The sequence below is a fragment of the Anser anser genome (assembly GCF_964211835.1).
Source record: "Anser anser genome assembly, chromosome: 7".
Classification (NCBI taxonomy): Eukaryota; Metazoa; Chordata; class Aves; order Anseriformes; family Anatidae; genus Anser; species Anser anser.
The window spans coordinates 32,694,609-32,718,104 of NC_139727.1; the positions used below are offsets into that span (position 1 = coordinate 32,694,609).

The 23,496-nt window shown below is 38.6% G+C and overlaps 2 protein-coding genes across 3 annotated transcripts in view; one reads left to right on the plus strand and one right to left on the minus strand.

The window, feature by feature from the left end:
- Nucleotides 1-89: 89 nt before the first annotated feature.
- Nucleotides 90-16,287, minus strand: DCLRE1A (DNA cross-link repair 1A). The gene is made up of 10 exons (XM_083844448.1): nt 15,599-16,287; nt 12,566-14,149; nt 10,590-10,723; nt 9,645-9,763; nt 7,770-7,913; nt 6,692-6,837; nt 5,371-5,525; nt 1,519-1,660; nt 673-869; nt 90-426 (listed from the first exon to the last, which is right to left on the minus strand). The coding sequence occupies exons 1-9, from the start codon at nt 16,014-16,016 to the stop codon at nt 703-705; spliced, it is 3,009 nt and encodes a 1,002-aa protein (XP_083700574.1). The 5' UTR covers nt 16,017-16,287; the 3' UTR covers nt 90-426; nt 673-702.
- Nucleotides 16,288-16,470: 183 nt separating this feature from the next.
- Nucleotides 16,471-23,496, plus strand: part of NHLRC2 (NHL repeat containing 2) — a 38,915-nt gene continuing 31,889 nt past the window's right edge. Inside the window, exons 1-2 of one of the 2 annotated variants that reach the window (XM_083844449.1) lie at nt 16,471-16,882; nt 18,871-19,023. In XM_083844449.1, coding sequence (XP_083700575.1) covers nt 16,669-16,882; nt 18,871-19,023 — 367 coding nt within the window. In that variant the 5' untranslated portion in view covers nt 16,471-16,668. Of the gene's footprint in view, nt 16,883-16,903; nt 17,085-18,870; nt 19,024-23,496 lie in introns of those variants that run through there. The other variant, XM_083844450.1, reaches the window with a different exon arrangement.

Sequence of the window (23,496 nt, forward strand, 5' to 3'; positions counted from 1 at the left end):
GTTCACTGAAAGCATTAAAGAGTTTTCTCAGATTAGCAACTACAGTACCGAAAAGAAATGTACTTTGCTCTTAAGAAGAACACACAGGCTTCACGGAGGTTCTTTATTTAAAAAAAAAAAAAAACATAGAAAATCTTGAGTAGAATGTAGGTAGCAATATCTTTTATAAAATTCATTCTTCTAAGTATGTATGTTGCAGAAACCTCTGCCAATCCTCTGTCATAAGGTAAACGTCTTACAAGTTTTGAATTGTGGGTGTAACTACAGCCAGTTCTGCCTCATGGAATGAGCTTCTCTGAAGCCTGAATTAGCAGCATGTGACATAAGCATAATGTTGTTGCATTTATTGCAATAAATTATTTTCCAAAATGATGAACCTGGAGGTGGTTTCACTCCCAGCATCATACATCTAGGAATCTCCATAATCTGAGGAAAAAATAAGAATGGGAAAAAAAGAGTTAGATTTTAGTAAACTGCAATATACATTTGCAAACAAGTTATAAAGTTATGGGAAAATAAATTAGTAGCTACATCAGAAAACAAGGTGCTCTTCCCCGCCCCAGTCCAGCTCTCTCAGGAGATTGGCAGCGTAGACCTTCCCATACAGAGCTCCGTGGAAAAAGGAGGAGTTAAACAATTTCACAGGAACTCTCAATTTCCCCTTCAGCCTACCTCTTTTGAAATGTACATTATTCTTTACAGTTATTTATGTCCACTGCCCTCAGTCATCCAGTCTCTAAAATGCTTTTCCATCAAGCTTCTGGCTCTCCAGTCACCAACATTTACAGTGGGGATGATTTTCTGTGGCTTCAACCATTGAACAAAATGCTTCATTTCCAGGTAACTGCTGTGTTCACTATAAGGAATTCCTGAAATAAAACAAATCAGAGCAATCTATCAGTCCACTTAGTTTCTTGCCAAAATACTTTTGCAAATTTCAGCTCAGAAAAACTTGAATTATTAAAAAAAAAAAAAAGCAACAAACTGGAGATCTAAATCTTATAGCTAAGGTAAAATGAAAATCCAGATTTTATTTCTGGAAAATTTACCTTGCATTATGTTAACAAATCAATCATCTGTGCAAAATGAACAGTATCTAACATTCAATTAAACAAATGTTAAAGTTTTTAAGAGATTAAATTCCATGCACTGAAAAGAAATAAGAGGGAGAGAAAGATCCCCAGTCTCCCCAGTGTTGGAGCAACGTATGGAATGAAATCTTGGCTCTGGAACTGCACTGCCACCGGCATCACTAATGCCAAGATTTCATCCTTGAAGTTTCTGCAAATATCATATAAAAGCCTTTGTTTGCAAGAGGAGGACATGAGCAAAATGTACATAAAAATCTACGTTTACAGTGTCCTCGATTACTGTTCTCCTGGAGAGATCCATCTGTTCGGTTTCTCAAGAATTTATCAGAAAAAGCATTAGTTACAATGAACAGTAGGAGTTTCCAGAACAAAAAATAAGAAAATCATTCACACAACCAGATGCACTGAATCTTTACCACACTTATACCATAAATGGTGATCCTTCCTCTCGTCTGAGGTTTGATATCCAGCAGAGAAAGGCATGAATCAGAGTAGGTCCATCCAGTAGGTTTGAAAGCCAGAACTTGATCAAAATTCTCAGAAAACTTATTTAAGTGGTCTTGCAAGCCCTGTTAAAAGAATATAGCACATACTGAGTCCCATTAAATGGCTCTTTAGTCTAAAGATTGGAGATTTTATGATGGAGACACCTCAGACTGAATTTTATTTTTTCATGTTTTGATAAGGACTTTTTTTCTTTTAAATACCACCTGCCTTCAAATTAATAATGATAAATATTTACATCTGCAGAACACCTTGTACGTTAGGATCTCAACTGCTTCATCTGAACAAGTGCATATTAATAGCTACGCATTACAAATCCGAACACATGAGGCATAATTACATCTTGTATATCTTGTCCCCAAGCTATTCATTTCCTTCGCTCAGCTGGAGGTCAGCACTCTTGCAGCTGAGTTCTGATAAAAGAAAGTAAAAGCCAGCTTCAGTGCAAAATCATCTGGTTAATTTAAAGTACCACTGACATCTCGATATCCGTTTGTTTCCAGAAGCACTCAAAGATTAAGTAAACTACCCAAAAAATTGCAGCAAGCCAGTGCACAAGTACAGTATTGCTCTGACAACTAACTGTGCTTTATCATGTCTCCAGTCATGATAGGAAGGAAACTAGCTCTCATTTCTTCACTCTTAAAAAAAATTAAAAAAAATTGAAATTTAAATAGTTTCCAAGTTGGCTAAGTTAGCCTTCAATGTTGTTTAAGCTAGGATCAGGAAGAAGATGAGAAAGAAGTATAAGGAATGTACAATCTTATTCCTGGATGAAGTGAAGTCAGTATTATTTCAAACCAAAAGCAGAAAATCAATTTCATGTGTCCTGTATAAAACCTTAAAGGCATATTCTTCATTTGAAAGACTTAGGAGATTTTAGAACTCAAAATCATAAACTTTATGTCAGCAGCAGGAAGAGGAACACAAAAAATTAAGACTGCTGAATAAAAAAAGGGGAGGGGGGTGGAGATGGGGAGGCTGTGACAGAACACTAACCACCCTGCCAGACACTTGAAAATCATTACACAGAGAAGTGGAAAGCTGCCTGCGACACTGCTGCATTTAGCAGCACCTTCAGTACACTGCCCAGTAGCAACGTACAGAGCCCATCTATCTGGGCACGTAAAAGACTTACAAAACACCCTACCACAACACGCTGCACTTGCAACAGGAATTATGGCCAGCCTCCACGGCTCTTAATGCACTGCAGAAGTCCAATCTTCACTAGATTACAAATACAACTGCAGCAGCCTGCTTCTTCACACTTCATTTAAGAAAACTGACAGAGCTTAAGGCAACACTTCACAAAAAACGTATTTCCTCCCCTTGCCTTCATGAGATCTAAATACAGTACTTCAAATACAACAATTATGATATTAACCAATGCTAATTTGTTCTCAATTTTTGTTATAAATCAAGTGTGCAACATTCACACTACGGATGCAATTTCAATCCCATCAAAAACAATTTGTGCATTTCAATCACAGACACTTTTGAACATCTCCCCTCAATTTTCAGTGAATGACGTTACGGAGCTAAGCACCGTGAAGGAGGTGCACGGACCTGAAGACCCCAGTTCTCTGGAAATCTTCCACTGCATATTCAAGTGGCAGAAGCCCCAACTTTTAACTTATAAAATGTTGTTTTTGTTTCAAGAGAAACATACATGCACTGTAGAAAAGACAGCCTCTTTCCACAAAACAAATGGCTACAGTGTTTGCTCATAACAAGCTCACTTTAAATACACATTCCAATCTCTTCTTTTATTTCTTTGGCCAACACTATTCTAAACCTTCATCCTTTTAAAATGGAAAACACATTTTACTGCTAAATCAAGCTCCTCCAATCACCACGACAGGCTGTTATCTAGTGTTGCTAAAGTCAACAGTACTTGATCAGGTAATTCTTGAAATACTATTTTCTGAGTTCTTGTTTACTGATGCTACTGGAGCAGAAATAAGATAAATGGCAATGGGAACTCCTCTTTAAGCACTTAACATTCTCACAGCTTACTGATACTACATTTCAGCAGGGCATTCACACCTAGCTACTGGCCTCATTAGAAGCTTAGCCTCTGGAAGACCACTCGGATGCCTTCTTCACATGGACACAAAATTTGTAATGAGAGGGTGAGACAACATTTGAACAACTTCACATATGAAGTGAAAGTCCCAGTGCAGAGGACCACGGCTGGTATAGCAGGCCTCCCATCTCTGTCCACTGAATCTCTGTGCCTTTAGCCCTTCCTGGCCCTTTGCAGGTTCCAGGCATCGCTTCTGGCATGCTGTAGGTTTGTCCAGAATCCCCATTCTGAGAGATGAACCCCTGCACACGATACGACTGCCTCACCCTGAGAAGTAAGGCTGCGTAAGACATCCTTGTGGTATAATCACGCCCTCTGCCCAAAAAAGTCCAACTATGTGAGTACTCCACACACACTGGGATGCAGCAGCAGAATCGTGTAACAAGCCAAAAAGCTGCAGAAGAAACTAACATATAGCACAGTTTATTAAGACAACACGTAAAAAAAAAATCCATATACATTCCCACCACTCATTTCCTGTCTCACCATGGAAAAGATTATAAAACAACTCAGAATACTGAAACACTAAGTTCTTTTTCCTGTACCTCCTGTCCAAATCATACAGCCTCCTTTTCTCCTTTTTAGGTCAACTCTGACCTTGACTGAGTCTGCAGCTAAATACCATCTTGCTCTGAAGAATTTGCTTGGGATGGCACAGCAGGCCTGCACTAAAGCAGAAAAATAAATCCAAGTTTGTGAGGCCTAAGTGACCACTGTTTCTCTTTCAGGTTACCTTTAAACTAGAGCCTGCTGCTTTGCCTTAATGCCATTCTGTGTTTTGTGGTCTATTTAGAAACACCTTTTCCCCCCAGGGATTAGTCACCTTTCCTAACTAAGGAATCCCCACAGAAGCTCTCAACAAGAAAATCCTGCTCTCTCAAATCTCTTGACTGAAATGTGTACTTAAAGTCATCTAAGAAGAAATAATGTCTTAAACAAGAACTGCTTTACTTGCTTTTGCTACAAATAACAGAAGATTCCTCTGTGTGGAAAAACTAAAGCATGTGTACGTATGAAGTGTCCTTCAATTCATTTACTGAGTGCATTTGTTTACGGAAGGCTTTTCACTGATTTTCCAGTATCTGTATTCTCATGTGTATCCCCAAGTATCCATATCCACATTCTTCGGCACAGGAGCAGAAAGAATATGCTTTTAACAAATGAAAGTATGATTGTAAGTCTAAGGAAATTGACCTGAGAGATGAACATGGAGAACCCTATTTCTTTTTCATGTCAAACATCAGGCTGAAATTAGGAAATGTTCACAGGCTGCCTCAAAACAGAGGAAGTCTCAGCCAGAAAATCCTTCTGGTCTTCTCCTACATCACACAAAGTAAAAGACAGGCTCAAAGCAGGGACTCAATGTCAAAATATATTAATTGCTAATAGGATAGATCCTGGAGTCATTACATAAACCTACTTCAAAAAGGCCTGCAAAGAGCAAGCCTTTGAACAAACCTTACTTTATCTTGTACAAGCACTGTACTGAAGTTACACTTTCCGTGCATCACGTTTGGAGACATTTATTAATGCTTAATTGCATTTCATTTTCAGTGTATTGCAGTATGTCAAAACTCTACTAAATAAATATGATCTGACAAGAGGGTAAAAAGCACCAAACACTGGCTGGGAGGAACCAACAGTAAGATTAGCTAGCAAGTTAACTAACAGTGTATTTTCAGAACTTACCTTAAAAGTAATTTGCATCATGGGAAGAATGTGAAGCAAAGTACCAGCCCAGTCCACACTGATGAGGGAATTAACAGCTGCTGACTCCAAGCACTGCAGTGTTTTGTATTTATCACGGGACATGCTTGCTTTCGAGCCCAGAACTTCAGCAATTGCTTTAGGATTAATTGGAAAAAAAATAAATAAACAACTGAACACACAGGAAAAAAATATAAAGTAAGAGCTATTTTGTTACTTGTTTTAGAGACATTCCTAGTTACTGCACTGGACACAGGGTCTGATTTTCTGGGTGGTGTCATGCAGACCCAGGAGTAGGAGCTGATGATCCTTGTGGGTCCCTTCCAACTTGGGATACTCTGTGATTCTACAATTATTTTTAATATTGAAAAAAAAAATCCATATTCAACAGGATGAACAGTATTTCATATCCTAAAATTAAGAAGAGAAATTAATGGCTGTTAAAAACAAACATATTTTTTAGTACCAAAATTTAGTATGACAACTGGAAAGAGAAGGAGAATAGAAGCACTTTGATAAGTTCTAAGTCGTATTTCTTTGGTAAAATGTTACTGGGTGAATTGTTATTTATTTCAAACAAGCCAGAAAAGCTTAGTTTTTGGGATATGCTACAAACAATGTAAATAAACTAAATTTCAGTGTGAAATTCTTGTATTGATGACTTCAAATATACTCAAATCACAAATGGTACACAGCTGCCTGCTCCGGGGTATACATCTGGGCAATCAATTTGTTTTCTAACACTGTAACTGAGTGAAGCATAGCATACAAGATTTTCATTAAGACAGAAAAGATGTGTTTTGGTTTGGGGAATGCTGTGGTAAAACAGATTTCATTAAAACTGATTACTATACATATTCACAAAAATACATAATATAAGCCTGGAAGGAAAAACCATTAGCAATATAGAAGTTGAAGAATAACTACATCCCCCTGCTCTCTTGACAAAATGAGATAATTAAAACTTAAAATGACATTTATGCTTTTAAATTGTCTTTAGCCCTTTTCTCGCCACAATCAAACAAACAGGTCCATTCATTTGGTATCCAAATTTGCCTTCTGCGTATGTGTGTGGGGGGTGGTGGTTGTAAAAATGTCAGAAAAATATTTCTATCAGAAAGTTTAAACTTACTGATTAGAAAAATAAAGTACTAACAGTACGATTATTAAATGTGCTTAACTTCTTAATGCAATATCTGACCACTAAGACTAAGGGACCATTTATATCTTAAAAGGCCATTAACACTGATTTAGACATTTATTTAGTTATTTGATGAATTACAGTTTTGTTTTTTTTACATACCTAAAAACACTTTTTCTTTTCCAATGGAATAGGTGCCACAGACAACTAGAGTACGCGGGTTTAAGGTCACTGTCTCAAAGGCAGTATTGACAGCAAACTGGATAACTTCTTGTTGAGAAGGAAAAGTGTATTCAGGACTACAGTATCTGGGGCATGGAAACATGATACACCAGTTCATTACACCAGATAGAAGACATCTGAATTTACCAAGAAGGACCTCCAAATTGCACGTACACTTTCACAAAGTAATGACAAAGATGCTATTCTGAAATATAACTTCAGTCTACTTAAAATCTATTTATTAGAAACCACTGAAGTGCTCAGATGAAACTGTTGGAATAAAATTTACACTGAGTACATCAGTCTTCTCTCTACAACCCTACAACCATTCACTTGTCTGACACTGACACTCAATTCTGTAGCTTTTTTCCTCTATAAATACCAAGTGCTCTTTCAAGCTAGATATTTGTAGCATGTACTAATTACATCCTTATGTCTATTTTTCCTCATGCACACAAACCATAACATAAAGCATTATTCATTCGCAGAAACATATGGAAGAGAAATGAAAGACTGCAGCTGGGCATTAGTCATCATACACAGAAAAACAATTTTATATACATGAGTCACAGAAAGGTCTAATGAAAACCTGGATAAGTGACAACCATTTGGCATTCTATCACTCTCTGAATTCTCTCTTCCCCCCCAACCCTTTCACAATATAGCTGAATACTCATAAAAGCGACGTTCCACGATCCTCCAGTTTTAGAGTTGAACACTTAATGTACAAATTTTGCAACCCAGAACTTAATACCACGTATAAATAAGATGGTCATCTCAACAAATACTTCACTATTTTTTCCAACACCCACTTTTAATCTCTCATGTAACAGCATAAGAGATGAACAAGGTAGACATATAAGGACTTTCAAAAAATACCTGATTTTATATAACAGTAGCTAACAAGTGTTAAAACGGTAAGGTCATTTATACTCATATTTATGTGGTTCACCCAAAGTCTTACTAAACTGAAAAGAGGAACATTACATTGAAAAAATATACGTTAAATGCAGCTTACGTGGTATCAAGGTAAAGGGTGTGGACTTTTTGACTAATCAAAGCAGGGTAGCGCTCCATAGAAGGATTGGCCCTGAAGTCTCCTGTGTGCAGGATAGCAGTTCCACTGGGCAGACGAAAAAGGATCATTGTTGCACCTGGACAACTGGAAAGGAAAAACAAAAAACAAGAAAACCCCACACAAATGATGTTAGTTTCTATACAGGTGTAGTGCCTTAAGACAAGAGATAAACCACTCTCCAGTGGCATGAAAGGATGCAGAACAGCATTTTAAAATCACAGCTACTACGCTGTCTAAGTTAGCTAGAAATTCTTGTTTTATAAAGGAATTCTAAAGCTATCCTTATTGCTTCAAGGTAGCCTTGAGTTCTCAGCTGAGATGGAAAGAAGAAAAATCACCAACAACAATGTAATCAAGCATTATTTCCTTTTTGGGATGTTCTTTCTTCTAGGTACTACAAAGATGCTGCCTCAGTTGCAATCTCTGAGATTCTGTTAGACTTGATTTAAAGAAGAAACAGCACACCAAAAAGCAGCAGCATTCTTATTTGGGAGAAACGTTATTGTATTATTTCAGATGTATCTTCATTCCTGGAGGACTTACTGAAGCATTTCTTTTTAAACTCTATTTGCAGGTTTTAAACATCATCCAACATCCAGAATTCAGTGGTTATAAATACAACTCTTGTGCTGGCCACAATGCATCCACTGCGCCTTCTGCAGTTCCTCACCAAAGCTGTCTGAAGGGCAAGTGCAGACTGGAAAACCAGACTGGGACTATTTTGGACATGAATCATCTGTAAAGGGTAAATGAAATCTCAGAAACCAGGAAAACTGGCATGAATCAGAGCTAAAATGACAGAATTGGTAAACTCTCCAAGACGCTGAACTTCGTACCTAAGGTTTACATGCCTTTTAAATTGAAGGCAGGGGATCAAGGAGGCAAACAGGAAGAATGAAAAGCGTCCAAATTACATAAGAAACAAGGCTTCCTTCATTCCCAGAAAGGGTTCTCAAAGGACTTCATGGAATCTTATCTCTCCAACTATAAACAAATCCTAAGATAAGTAATATTCAAACCAGCTGTGACACAGTGCTGTGTGTCAATATATAGTTTAGGAAAAGGACTTCTCTTCGAGCCCATAGCCAAATAAGGTACCAAGAGAGAGAATGGCAAGAGCACGGGGCTAGAATCCAGCAGCTACTGAACCCTAAATCCAGCATTACCACACACTGACAGTGTAATGCTGGGCAAAGATCTCACCCTTTATCACTAAATCCAGTAGATATTTTTTTTTTCCCCTCCAGATTTCAACAGGGTTTTCTTTATTGTTCAAATTTAAAAATGTTGGCTAGGTTTTGTTTCTCTCAGGATCCAAAGGACCACATTTTTCTTTAGCTGAAGATCTCACTATCTTTAGTTGAAGCTATCTCACTATCTTCAGCTGAAACCTAACAGATCTGATAACCAGTTCTAGGATGTTCCCAGCTAGATAATAAAAACTGAAGTGTCCAGACCACTAGAAAATCACCTAAGCTCTCAAAAGTGTAAAAATTAAGGAGCTATGTGTGGTTAACACTAATGGACTCATTACAAGCAAAAATAAAAATAAGGTAGAGTTATCAAAAAAGTCTAAGTTTGATTTTCAAAAACAACTCACCTTTTTCAAAAGCTAACTACTTGCTATAAATTTAGGTTTCTACACGCCTAGTTTGCTTGTGAAGTGAAAATGCACGTTACTAAGTCACGTCAGGTATCTGAAGAATTTCTACCCTTGTTTTTTCAGATCCACTAACACCTAAGAACTACAGAAATAAAAACTGCCTCTGTACAGCTATCCTTAATATTCTATACAACCAGTGCAGTGATACATACTGATTGGCATCGAGCAACACCACTTTGATCCCATTCACGACACATTCCGTGTCCATCGGCAGCACATGGACGTACTGCTCTTTGACTCGAAGTTTGCTCTTCACCAGATTGCCAGTTATCTGTAACAAGAAAAGGATTTAATATGGAATAGGAACAGAATCTAAAAAAAGCCTTTATTTATTTTAGAAACAAAGGTTCTCAAAGCCAGACATTCTGACTTTGAGAGAAACTATGAGATCCTGTGTATAATCAAGCCTTTCAGTAGCATTTCAGCGCTCAAAAAGCAAACTAAAGAAAAGCTGTCTTAAAAAAAAAAAAAAAAAAACAAACAACAAACTTTTGAAAGCCTGTCAGCAGGTTATGGGTTGGAATCCAAGAGGAGGCCAACACGGAGGAACAACACATCGAACATCTGTTACAGATTGACTAGTCAAGAATCACAAAATGGTTTGGGTTGGAAGGGACCTTAAAGATGACCTAGTCCCAACCTCCCTGGCATGGACAGGGATGCCACCCACTAGATCAGGTTGGTCAAGGCCCCATCCAACCTGGCCTTAAACACCTCCAGGGACGGGGCATGCACAACTTCTCTGGACAGCCTGTGCCAGTGCCTCACCTCTCTCCGAGCAAAGCATTTGCTCCTAACCTCTAACTTATATCTCCCCTTTTTTAGTTTAAAACCATTCCCCCTTGTCCTGTCATTATCTGACTGAAAAAAAAAGTCACTCTCCATCTTTTTTAAAAGCCCCCTTTAAGCATTGGAAAGCTGCAATGAGGTCACCCCGAAGCTTTCTCACAGGAGGATCCCACATTCCCCTATAAATATCCACCGTGCCTAACTGTCCCAACAATGGAACTTCTGGTCCTCTATTTATTTTCACCACTGTAGAAGTGATTATAGCTGCAAATAGTTGGATAATATCCACTAACCTTGAAAGCCCTTACCTTGTTACAGTAGATTGGAAACATGAAGTTTTTTGTCAACCCACAATAGTGATCAGAGTGAAAATGAGTGAGGAAATAGGCTGTGCAGCCTTCAATTTCTCCATACTGGAAAGCATCAACTGTAAAACCAGTTCCTACAGCAAAAAGGCAAAAGAACCTCGTCAGTAAACATGCACAGTTCAGAACAAGTTTCTAAGGTTTTTTTTTCATTATTATTATTTTTTTTATTTATTCCAAATTGAAAAGGGAGAACAGTTACACTCTATAAAGTTTTAGGGATGATTTAAGGATGAACATGTTTTGCATATGAGTCAACAGTCACAAAAAAGATTTTCTCTCATTAAAACAAAGATTTCGCAAAGCATCCAAGTGCAAATATGTTCAAAGGCCTTCCACGTATCTGTTGTTCAGCTGCCATCCTACACAGATGACAACTGGTTAAGCAAATAGAAAATATCTATCTGCATTCAGCTGGTATTTCTGAAAGTTTCTCTGGATTAAAATCTAAAACCAGAATCTTAACACAAGATAAAATGGACAGTGACAGCTTAAAAAAATGCATTTTGTGATCAAACTGTAATTTTTCAATTACTCTATGGTTAATATTCCTCCTAAAACATGCTACCATATAGTTACCAAATAAGTGATCCGGGGTCTTCAAAAAAATTTGTTGAGATGAAACTTGACCGACTTACTGCTATTCCACGTTTTCAGTGAGGTGCTGTTTGTATAAAGACAGCTCTCTTCTCTGCAAACCTTTTTTTTTTTTTCTTTTTAAGTGTAAATGTACGACAGATGGTCCTTTCACATTCGGTTATACTTTTGTAAAACCACCAAATACTGCATAGAACTAGTGTGTTTGGTGGCACTCAAATATTTTTCATTGTTAAGCAAATTTCCCAGATCTTGCAGTAGAACTAGAAATAGTTCTACTCACTGGAGGATCGAACTTCAAGTGTTTGCAACTCCAAAAAAATAGAGTGGTCTGCTAACGGAAACCAAAAGAAAAGAAAAGAAAAAACAAAAATACCCTTCAAGTCTAGTAATAATATTGAGAACAAAAAATAATATAGATAATAGCAAAGCAACTTTAGAATTTCATTGTAGGCACAGAACTCTGCTCCTCACATTTATTACATATGGGAAATGCTCTCAGCCCATGGAACCCAAGAGACTGGTGTAACCTCACAGAGACTTGTAGGTCAATCTACAAGCAGCAGCTTGGCACTCGGAATCACTGTTGTATTTCTATTTGGCTTCCTCAGATATCTTACTAAGACTAAATCCTTTGGTGGTAAACAGACCTGTGAGGATATGAAGTTTTTTTTTTGTTGTTTGTTTGTTTTTTAAAGTTCCTGGTGTATTATTCTGTATTTAGATTGAGAAGACTGAAGGATTCCTGTCTGTTTTTCTGAGCTAAATTCTTCTGCTTGGTTTTAATTTCTTTGCTTACATAGTTGTAGCGCTTCGTATTTCTACTATTTGTGAGCTTCGTATACAAAATATATATATTTTTTTTTTACTTACTGTAAGGAAATAATTGTTATTGACTGCCCTATTTTCACTGGCAAATGAAACAACATAGAAGATTAAATTTGGTAATTAAGAGAAGTGCATATTAACAAGGGATATATCCAAAAAAATAAGAATGTAAATCAGTCTTTAAATACTCCTCATGCTTCTTATTCTGTCAAACACATGCAAAAGACTGTCCTTGAAATCACTTTCCTGAGATGGCTGTGTCAGTGTGCTTTATTGATGAGGCCATTGCTGACTCTAGTTCTACAATCACTTTCTTCTGGTTATCTGCACCTAAACAAGACTTCACTGACTGGGATGGAAGAAGGAAAAGTTGTTACAGACTGCAGTCTAAATGACTACGGAGAGTGAATATGCTGAAGGCTTACATTAGGGAAAAATACAACACACCAACCCAAATTAGTTAATCACTACAAAAAGAAATAATTATCTCTCACCTGGTATTTTCTTGTAGAAGGGGCACTGTTTTTTTCTTGTTCCTTCACCTGTAGCAGGTAATTCTCTAAATTTTTTTCTCCACTTTCGTTGGCCACCAGAAGTTACATCTGCCAGCTCTCCATTTTTATTTGAACTTTCTTCAGCTCCTTCTACATCCTCCACAGATCCTTCAGCTTTCCTTTTTTTCTGTCTGGGCCTCTTTCCATTGGGAGTTACTGAACTTGGTGTCTGCTTTTCCTCACTCAAACACATCTCTTCCTTACTTTCCTCTTTTACTTTGGGTTTTAACCCAAAGAAAACACCAATGTCCATTTGTTTGAGTTCTCTGGCAGAATTGGATTTGGCATTCACACTTGCTAAAGAATGAGATGACGCTGTTTTAGAGACAGGGCTGGGAAAGCATACACCAGCTGCGTTAAGGTTTTCTTCTTTCTTCACTACCGACTGCAAGCTTTCTTGGCGAGCACCTTTTTCAATTACACCAGCAGCCATTTTATCTGGATTGGTTAAAACGCTACTTGGGTCCCTCCTAACCTTACTTTTTTGTGACAGAGGAGAGCCAGCACCTTTTCTGACGGACACCAGTGGCATATCCGTAAGACCCACGTACACAGGATCCAAAGCACAAGCACCGCTACCTTTCAGCTCTATGTTACCTGCATCAGCAGCCAAGGAAATCAATGCTGGCTGTTGAACCTCCTCCTTAAGTACATCACAACTAAAAGGAAAAGAGGAGTCTGTCACTAGTGTCTCTTGCTGATGCTGATTACCTACACATGCTGAATTACAGAAGTTGCTGCTCATGTGACTCTGAGAAGCAGTTCTTAGGCTATAATGCTGACAGTTCCACGTATTTACTCCCTCACAGTGTTGGTTTTTTAACATAAAATTTCCCTGTTCAATACGCTTATACTGAGGCTTCTGCTGTAAAAAAAGTCCATCACATTTTTTGACCTCCACAGAATCAGATTCTGTATCTTCAAAGTTCTGGACTTCGAATAATTTATTTTGTGATATTTTTACTTTTTTCTCCTCTTCTTCAGTTTCATCTTCGCTTTCCTCACAAGTACTCAGTGGAGAGTAAGAAATTTCACAGTCACTGAAGTCCACTTTTGACTGTAGTAGACTTGGCTGATTTGTATCTTTTTGACTACTCAGATCCTCTCCTGTTACACTTTCCTGAGAGGACGCAAAGTCATAAAATTCAAATTTACAACTATTATCTGTGGTTTGTGTGAGCTGAAACGTTTGTTGAGGGTTTTGAGCATGTGCAAAAGAGGAAGTACTTTCACTGGTTATATTTAGAGACTTCTTTTGTGGTGAGCTCTGTACCATCGGTGCACACTCATATTTTGGGATATTTTTTACATTATTAGATGGTTTCTCATTCTGTGAAATTTCTTCTGAATGACTTGGGAAACAACCTGACTTTGCAGCAGCAGAGCATGTGGACTTCCTCTCCAAAGTGTCTGCCGAAGAGTTTACCAGATATTCCCCCGCCCTGCTTGCTGCAAGTAGGAAATGACTATAGCGCTTGTAGTGAGATGGAATGGTAGAAGTGCACAGTAAGCCATCAGGACACTCTATGAAAACAGGTCAGAAGAGAAGTTCTGTTAATAAGTTTGCACATATAATTGGCATAAGCATTAAAATAAAAAACACATATGGCATACAACTTAAAAATTGTTTCTTATAAATGCAGCTATTGGAGGAGAGAAGGCACAAGTAAAAAGTAATTTTCAAGCTGCCAGATCTCTTTCCAGAGAGAACGCCAGAACAAGAATGTTTCCAACCTAAAACCGAAAGGCTGATACTAACACAGCATTAAGCCTGAATTCATTCACCCTTCTAACAAGAAGGGCACGGCACCCTCTTTCAGTACTGTGCTAACGTAGTTACATGGATTCTAGTTTCGAGTTGTGTCATGCACAAGCAATGATCTCAGAGCAACAGCACCAGAAAAGGTCAAGACATGTTTCAAAACAAACTAAGCCGAGGTTCTGAATCAACCTGAAACTGCATTTAAAATTGTCTGCTAGGTTACACGTTAAATTTTAAAATTGTCATGTACTTACTACGTCCAAAAAGTATTCAGGATCTATTTGCCAGCAAAAGACCTGTGGCTGTTCCATAACCATTTTTGAGTTTGTTAGCCTAACTTTTGAGAATTTAAAGACAGATGCAAATCAGTCAGTATTTTTTAGCTGTTAATTATGGGAGGAAGAGATGGAAATCCAGTGTTAACACGTCTGCCTCAAGTCAAAACCACTGCCAACATCAGGAATAAGGGCTCAGATTTCATTGTTCTTAAGAAACTTCAAGAAAAGTAAAAATGATATGAAAAGATAAGTTGCAGATATTTATAAACATGGTATTTCCTCACATGAAACTAGTCATGGGAATGATTCCATTTCTATTCCTCTTGTGCAGAACTGAAAACCAAACAGTGTTATCTTATGATACAAGAATGTTCGTGTATAATTCTGGATAAAAATTCCAAAGCATACTTGACCAGCAGCTAACGTTTCAAGCAAATTAACTTAATGGACTGATCTCTGATTACAGCTGTCCTCAGAGAACTGAACAAATCACACATCAACATGGGTATAGGATAATGACGTTTATACTTCAAGAAATTCTGTGTTAAAAGTAGTAAAGTCTTAACAGAAGGAGGCTTTTGGCGAACACTGACTGAATGATTGAAACAAATTCCATTATTTTAGACTGGTAAACGTACACCTTTGATTTCTTCAAACCAGTGAAAGTGGGGTTTGCTAAACAATCATGAATCTTTATCAATGCTCCACAAAGTTTTGAGATTAGATTCTAAGATTTCCATATCAGATTTCCACGTTCTTCATAAAGAACTGAAAATTTGATACAAAAATGTCAATAAATGATCAGTAACAACTTCCTAAAAATCATACCAACTACCATTTCACGTTTCAAACCAAGTATGAAAACCAAAGCTAACAGCAGGATTATGTGTTTAACGTTGTTTCCCGAAGACTTTTTCCTTACCCTACTCATACCTTTTTCAGTGGATCCTGGAGTATCCAGACATTCGGCAACGTGCCACCGAGGTGTCTGGACTAGCAGCAAGGAGAAGGGCATCTGACAGCTCGGACAGTGCCCGTCGTGAACCGGCCTCGCACTTTGTGAGCCGTGCTCTGCCTGGCTGCCCGCGCTTTCCTGGGAGTGCACGCTGCTGTCATCTTTACTCGGCTCTGGATCCTCATTTGGCCTCGATCTCGGCTCACTTTTCTGAAGAGTACCATTTTTCCCCACCTTTTTCCTTTTACTTCCATTTCCCTTTCTTTTCGGCCTGCGTTTGCCGTCGGTTACTTTCTGCAGAGGAGCGGAGGGACTCTCCGAAGCGCTCTGCTGCTTTTGCTTCCTGACGGACTTATACTCCCAAATGTCCTCTTCCAACAAGTCCTCCTCAGACATGGCAGCGTACGGACCGCTCTCCTTTCCCCCCAGAAACACCTCATAAACCCAGCCTGCTTTCTGCTAACACATCCTCTCTCCCCTCCGCCCGGCAGCGAAGCACTCCCATTCCATCTTAACAAACCACCACAGGGCCCCAAACCCAGCAGCAGCCCGCGAGGGGACAGAAGCATGGTGGCCCCTAACCCCCAGAGGATTTGACGATCGCTTCCCTCACGCTCTGCAGCCCCCGGGAGCCCCGGGCGGCGCCATTGCCCTCAGCGGCCCCGGGCACCGAGGCTTTCCACACCAACGGCCGCAGTTTCGTCACCGTTCCCGCAGCATCCCCCCTCGCCTCCCCCCCCAAAAAATCCCACCGCCCTAATCGTCTGGTTTGCGCCGCTTTTCACATCTTTTAATCTATTAAAAAAAAAAAAAAAAAGGAGAAAGGCGGGAAAATAAAAGGATGTGTTGAATCTGCTGAGACACCGTTGGCGCCGGGCATTCTCCTCACGAATATGCTTCTCCGAATAACAAAAGCCCTGTAAAAATCGGGGAGGAATTAGCAGCTTCTCCCTTTAACACAGCCGAGTTGCGGCGTGCTTGTGCGCAGCGCTTCGTTATTATTTTTATTCTTATTCTTTTAATTACGGCTGTACCGCCCGCGTGCCGAATGTGCGGCGGCCAAACGGCAGGGCGGCGGCAGCGGCGGGCGGGAGGCGCCATGGCGGCGGGGGCGCTGCCGGGGCTGCGGCCCGCCCAGACGCAGCTGGAGTACGGCCTGCTGGACGCCGACAGCCCCCGCGACAAGGAGGCCTTGGTCTACAGCTACCTGCAGAAGGCCGACAGCCGGGAGCGGGACCTGACGGTGCCCGAGCTCGGCGGAGGTGGGTGGAGGGGCCCGCGACGGGCCCCGGTGCCCCCCGGGGAAGCGGCCGGGCTCGCCCTGAGGGGTCCCTTGGGTGATTGAGGCCGGGAGCTGCTCTCCTTAAAGGTGGTTTTTATCCGGTTGTGGGGCTGTGAGTCCTGAAAGCACCCGGGGGGAGCAAAGGGCAAGAGAAGGGAAACCCCTTATGGATGCTCGCTTAGGTACTGGTTGCAAAAGTCACGTTCTTTAAATCCTCGTTCTTCTCTTAGCTTCATTAACTTCTTTTTTTTTTTTTTTTTATTTTCCCCTCCAATAAAGCGTTTCGCTTTTCTTCAGTGTATTGACAGGAAGCTTCCTCCTGCTCTCAGCTCTCTCTCCATGGCTTACCCGTGCTCGTCAGTTTCCGTCTGTGCACCGTAGCGCATGCTGTGCTGGAGACATCGTCCTCCTTCAGTGCTCTGCCCGTTTCCCCTTCGTGTTTCACATATTTCTCCATCTCGTGAAAAGTGTGAATCAAGGGTTACGTAAAAGTTTTGCAGGTCCTGCTCCGGGTCCTTGTAACCTGAGTGGGGCTCCTTGGGACTCTGAGAGATTAAGGGTTTGCAAGACAGAGGCCTAAGGAGATAAACTAGGGGATTAAAATCATATGCATAGCATAGGAGTGAATTCTGACTTCTAACTGATGGAGCAAAGTGAATGCTTTTTCGGTCTGGATTTGGACTCCTGAATTTAATTTTCACTTTCGTCACCAGTAACGTTTCACTTTCTGTCTTCTGTCAAAGCTTGTGTTCTCCAGGAATCAGCTCAAATAGTAGCCAAAGTTATTTATTTCCAGTTTATTTTTAGGAAAGATATCCCAATTCTACTGAAGAGGGAAGGTGTGTCATAAAACAAATAACCTCTTCTTTTCTTTTGAAAACGCAAAGTAGAAAGCCTTGCCCATACACAGTGGAAATAATGTGTAAATTATTGTAATTACTGTCACTAAACCTGAACATGTGTGCATTCATTTATGCTTTTAGATATATATGTATATATTATATAGGTAGGGAACAAATTTCCGCTTACTGAGGGAGGAAACAAACCTGCTGACTTGAGTAGCTGTAACTTCTCCTGGGGCAGTAAGAACTTAGTTTGCTGAAACTGACAGGGTGGAAGCTTTGACTATTTTTAGATTATTCAGAGTAAATTTGTCTATTAAAAAAATATATTAATTCTTCAAAAATTTAGTTCAACTTTACAGTGTGTCTTAGCTATCTGTTTTTTATCCCGTTATTTTCAGAAGAGTTGGGTGGTAATAATGGCAGACCATAGTCTAGGACATTTATGTCTTGATACCAGTTTCTTATGGGACCAAAGGAATATTAGTTACCAGTGAGGAAACATTGCCTCAATGTCTCATCAAGTAATTGAAATAATTGTCCAGGAGTACTACTGGCAATATATGAGGGGGTTATATTCCCAGGTGGCAGTGTTATTTTATACCTGTCATTTCAAACTGTTGAAAATCAAGATCAACACTCTTAAGTAAAAAAATATTGCAGTCATTTCTGAAGTTAGTTCTTTACAAAAATGTTATAAAATCATGAAGATTTAACAGGCTTTTAGTTTATTTGCATTTATTTGAGGTTTAAGTAAATAGGTGTTACACCTATGTCTTTGTTAGGTGTTGAATAATGTAGATCATGTTCCAAGATGTATGGGAATCGTTCTGAGGTTTCCGTGTTCTTTCAATTGAAAGGTGCCAATTTAACTATATAAACCACACTGTCATTGTTACATTACATTTTGTTAATATTCTCATTTACTAATTTTGAAGAATTGGATAATATAAGGGTGGGTTTGATAAATATGAGACTTCTGTTTTGCTTTTGTACTTGCTAGAAAGTTATGTTGCAACTTTTCTTTAGTGAAATATACTAGGAATGTGTGTTGTCATGCAAATTAGGTGTGTCTTCCTTTCCCTGCCTTTCCCCTAACTGGGTATCTCTGCTCTCTGAATTGCAGATCTACAATGGTTGAACACCGAAGGTCCTATTTCTCTTCACAAAGACCTTTGTGGAAAAGTGGTGGTGTTGGATTTCTTTACTTACTGCTGTATCAATTGCTTGCACCTGCTGCCTGATCTCCACGAGTTAGAGCAGCAGTACTCTGATAAAGGTAAAAGAGCCTTGGCTGGCTTGGTACAAAATTTCCTGGCAGTGTTGCAGGTGGAGTAGCTGAGTCACTTTGTTGGTTACTAAACAGCTGGCAAAATTTCAGGGGTGCCTAAAAATGTCTTCTAATATTTTAAGTATTGCAAAAAAAAAAAAAAAAAAAGGTTACTGGCTATGCTTTCATCACATTTTTAGATGGGGTTAAATATGGCATCTGTTGTGTCCCTATAATTAAGGAAACGGGATATGTGCTTGAAGCCCAAATCTGGTATCCTCATGAATAGGGCGGTTTGCAAAATGCGAGGACGTAAGACGGGGGCTCAGAGTTGATAGATGTACACTTTACTTAGTAGCCAGCTCTGAGCAGAATGTTACGCAGATGGTAGAATGGATGTAGTTTAGATGACTTTTTTTTTCCCCTTTCTAACTGAAATAGCAAAATACGTACACATGGTTTAAGATTTTTTTTTATTTTTATTTTTTGGTATTTGCATTGCCTTCTTTTCAGTTAGTAGTCCTCTGTTCTGGAGAGGGAATTAATCTCTTTAATTTCACATCTGAGATAAAATCTCCATCTCTCTCTGAATGAATGAAAATGCAGGGTAACTGCTATTTAAAATTTAGTCTCTTGTCATCCTGATGACTTGTCAGAGAGAAAATGTCGTCTTACCCAGGAATGTATCAGCTACTAACTTGGCTATTTTGATAGGCTAAATGATGAGATGAACAGTGTTACTTTCGGTCCTTAAAATCTTGTATTAAATACTATAATAAAAATAACCTTGCCTTATAATGTTTACATTTCTGATTCTCCATTTGCTCTTCTGATTTGATTTTCATTTTGCCAGCATTTATTTTCATGTGTTACCTACTCCCACTAGAAAAATTTCCGAGTCTTTGAAACTGCAAGTGTAAGTAGTTCACTCATATGTTGTAGGCTTAAATGGCACTTTACAGAAGATTCAAATAGATGAATTTTTCCTCTTTGGGAAGTTAAGTTGTTTGGCTTGAGAAACTTGAGAAAGGGTTGGAAGAATAAGACTGAAGTTGAAAGGGTGCAGATGTACCAAAAATACTGTAAGAATATCAAGATATATTAATGTAGGTATCTTGATACTCATCCTGATTCTGGAGTTTCATTACACTTTAACGTCTTCTGCCGTCTTCTTTAGTTAATGGAAGTCCCTTCTCCCTTCACAGGATGGGGGCAGATTCACTTTCACTCAGCTGGTTCCCCAATCTCTTGCCTCATAACTGGAAAAATAAAGAGATTAAATATATAGTGAAGTTGTAACTTTATTAAACTTCAGATTTGTAAACATAATATTTATATACACGTTTCATCTACATATTTACAGAGCTGTGGTAGTGACAGAAGGTCCTGATCTAGCAGACAATGATAGAGTGAAAACAAGCATCTTACTCTGACAAAACATCTATGTCACTGTGCATTTGGATCTTAATCTGTTGTTTGAACAGCTGAAGGAGTGTTGCCTTCATCTTTCTGCATAACTGAGAACAAACCTTAATACTGATATAATTAATAGCAGTATCTTTCTTTGATTGTACCTTTTGTACATATTTTTTGATATTCTGATTATTTTTTTCTTATTCACATGGTTCAAATACTGGCATATGTGGAGTATGTTGAAACTTCAGCAATGTGATCATCAGACGTGAGATGTCCGAACCTGAGAACCTGTAGTTTTAAGACGTTTCTAAGCCATTAAATGTCTTAGTATATGCGCACACAGTTCTATTGTCTGGAACTCAAGGAGATTTGTCTCAAAATAAAGACTGCTTTCCGTAGGATTAAATGTCGCCAAGCGTCTTTATCTGATACATTCTCATTGCTATCTTCAGTGGAGCTATTTCTGTTTTTCAAGTGGCGTTCAGAAAGTTATTTTAAACTCCAGTGCATATTCAGTTCATGTTATCAGCAGTCCAGAAATGACTTCTGTAAGAGGGAGTACTTTTTAATATTCAGAAATAGCTTGGCATAAGTCCAGTGTTGTGCTCTGCTATAATCCTTCGAATAAAGTGTTTTAAATGGTGTGCATGTTTTTATATCACAGTGTAGCATCTGTCAGTTTCCACACGAGTTTTCTTCATGAGAGGATACTATAACGTATATGTGCTGTACAGGTGTCCAGAATAGCGTTGTCCTTCTAGCTCTAACGATATTTTTGATGGACAAATTATAAGCACTGCTGCTAATTCTACTGTAGTTAAAATGTTTGACTTTGCTGTTCAGAGCTCAACAGTTTACGATACTACAACTTGAGCTGTCTCACAGCAATGTACTGCGCGGGCAGGATTGGCAAAGACAATATCAGTGATTTAAAAAAAAAAATTTATCTGTGTACTTGTTTTATTCAATTAATGTGCAGAATTTTACTGTTTCTTGTTCTCATATTGAAATGTTACCACTCCTGCAGATGCTGTTCTTCTCCATTAATACTGTTTTACAGTTGGGGACAAGGGCCAAAATAGAAAAATAGTTCTCAATTTCTCTGTAACCAAATAAAAAGCCAATCTGACATTAAATAATTTAAACTCCTCTGAGCTCAATAATACAACTGTTTAAGATATGAAGTAATTGCCTTTCCTACATTTCTACCACAAAACTATCAAAATAATTGACTTGAAATAAAAATTAAATACGGATTGTGCTGCCAAAACAATAGCAGCTCTGGCAGCCTTCCATTGCCTTCCATTTTTACAGAGCTAATTTATCAAATGCTAGCAATGCAGTGTGCATTACTGTAGAAAACTTCTTTCCTTCAGCAGGTGTCAGACAACCGTAATGCATCCTGAAACACTTATTCCCTTTTTGGAGAAAGGGATTATTTCTGCTCTGGCTTTGTACATTATAATACATTTAAAAAAAAAAAAAAGACAAACTTTTTTTATAGTTTTTTTTTTTGCAGTCATTTGTGGTAATACGGAGTTTTTCAATAATCTGTGTTACATATTGGTTTAAGCTTCAAAATTAAAAAAACAAACAAAAACCAAACAATGCAGGCACTAGAAACAAATTGGCGCAGAGTTCTTCATGACAGGAATGCTTTCTGAAGCCAGCATCTGGATTTTTGCATTGCAGAATAGAGCAAGCTGGACATGTGTTCCTATCACATCAAATGTTTTTAATGGCTGGGAAGAAAACATAGTGTTGGAAATAAAACCATTGGGATGACAGTTTAGATAGGATCAAATGGCAAAACTTCAGGGGAATGTCATGGTTTAATATCACCCAAGTTGTAGAAATCTTCAAGACTGTGAGAAGGTTTGACGTTGTTATTCGTGTTGTTGGTTTGTTTTTTTTTTTTTTTTTTTTTTTTACAAAAAGTGAATTTAAAAAAAAAAAAAAGATCCACTGAGCAACAGGGAAAGCAGAGATTTGCAGCTGTACGTTTAGGTAGGCCGAAGAAGAGCAACCTAAAGAAAGAAGCTGCAATTCTAAATTCAGACCAACTCAGCATGGATTACCGTGCTGGCAGTCAGGCCCTGAGGAATTTGGAATTTGGAAAAAACAATGGCGAAACGTAGCGAATGCCTGAATATAATCCCTACCTGAAAGCAAAGCAAAGATTTCTGAACTCAGATGGGTTTGTGTAAAAGCAAGCATTGTTCGTGTACCATAAAGCTAGGAGGAAAACCTAAAACCAAATACTGCATTCCGTTCAAACCCATCTCCTTGCATGTGGTTGCTTACAGGTGTCTTCTGGGCCCTTTTCTGATCAGAGGGCTGGTGTTACCCTTGCGGTGCTGAACTTCCCTGGCTGTAACTGCACTGCTTTCGGAGAACGGTTGTACAAAAAAAGGCGTTTTGCTTTTACGTATGTGTCCAGAGTTTTATAAGCAGTGAAGTGTTTTAGTGGATAAGGTAGAAAATGCCAAATAACAGGAATGATCTGACGTGTAAATTTCCAATTGAGAACGAGTTGTGACATGTAAGTTGATCCTAAATTAAATAAAATATGTGATAGGTGAGTTGTTGTGGAAAAAAAATACATTTCCTGTGAATTAAAAAAATAAAATGTTAGAATGCTGTTAAATAAAATGGATGTCTTTGATAAGGAGAAAGATGCATTATCATGCAAGCTGCAAAAAGTTACTTCCTTTGTAATTTTTCCCATCTTAAAGAACTAATTATGGATTTTGATATTTGCAGTTGTAAGTGGAAGAGGGAAAGAGAAACAGGAGAGGGAAAAGAGGCTTTGTTCTGGCAACTATGAGAAACTAGAAGTTGAGAAATAAATTTGCCAGCGATGTTACTGAAAATATTTAGGTTTTGTTCCTTTTAGATTTGTGGTAAACTGATGAAATCTTCACTCCCTTGTAATAAATGGTTATTTTTGAATAAGGGCAGAAAACATCTTCTAAAAACTAAGTAACTGCTGCTTCAAGTAACTAAAACAGGTCATGCTCTGCAATCTTCTTAAAACTTCGCTGAGAAAACATTTATTTAAAATTT

Coding starts and splice junctions, on each gene's coding strand:
- DCLRE1A (XM_083844448.1), bottom strand. CDS start 16,016: ATGTCTGAGGAGGACTTGTTGGAAGAGGACATTTGGGAGTATAAGTCC. Junction 1,661..5,370: donor TGATGCAAATTACTTTTAAG/GTAAGTTCTGAA, acceptor TTCTTTTAACAG/GGCTTGCAAGACCACTTAAA. Junction 870..1,518: donor AGGAAGGATCACCATTTATG/GTATAAGTGTGG, acceptor GTTTTATTTCAG/GAATTCCTTATAGTGAACAC.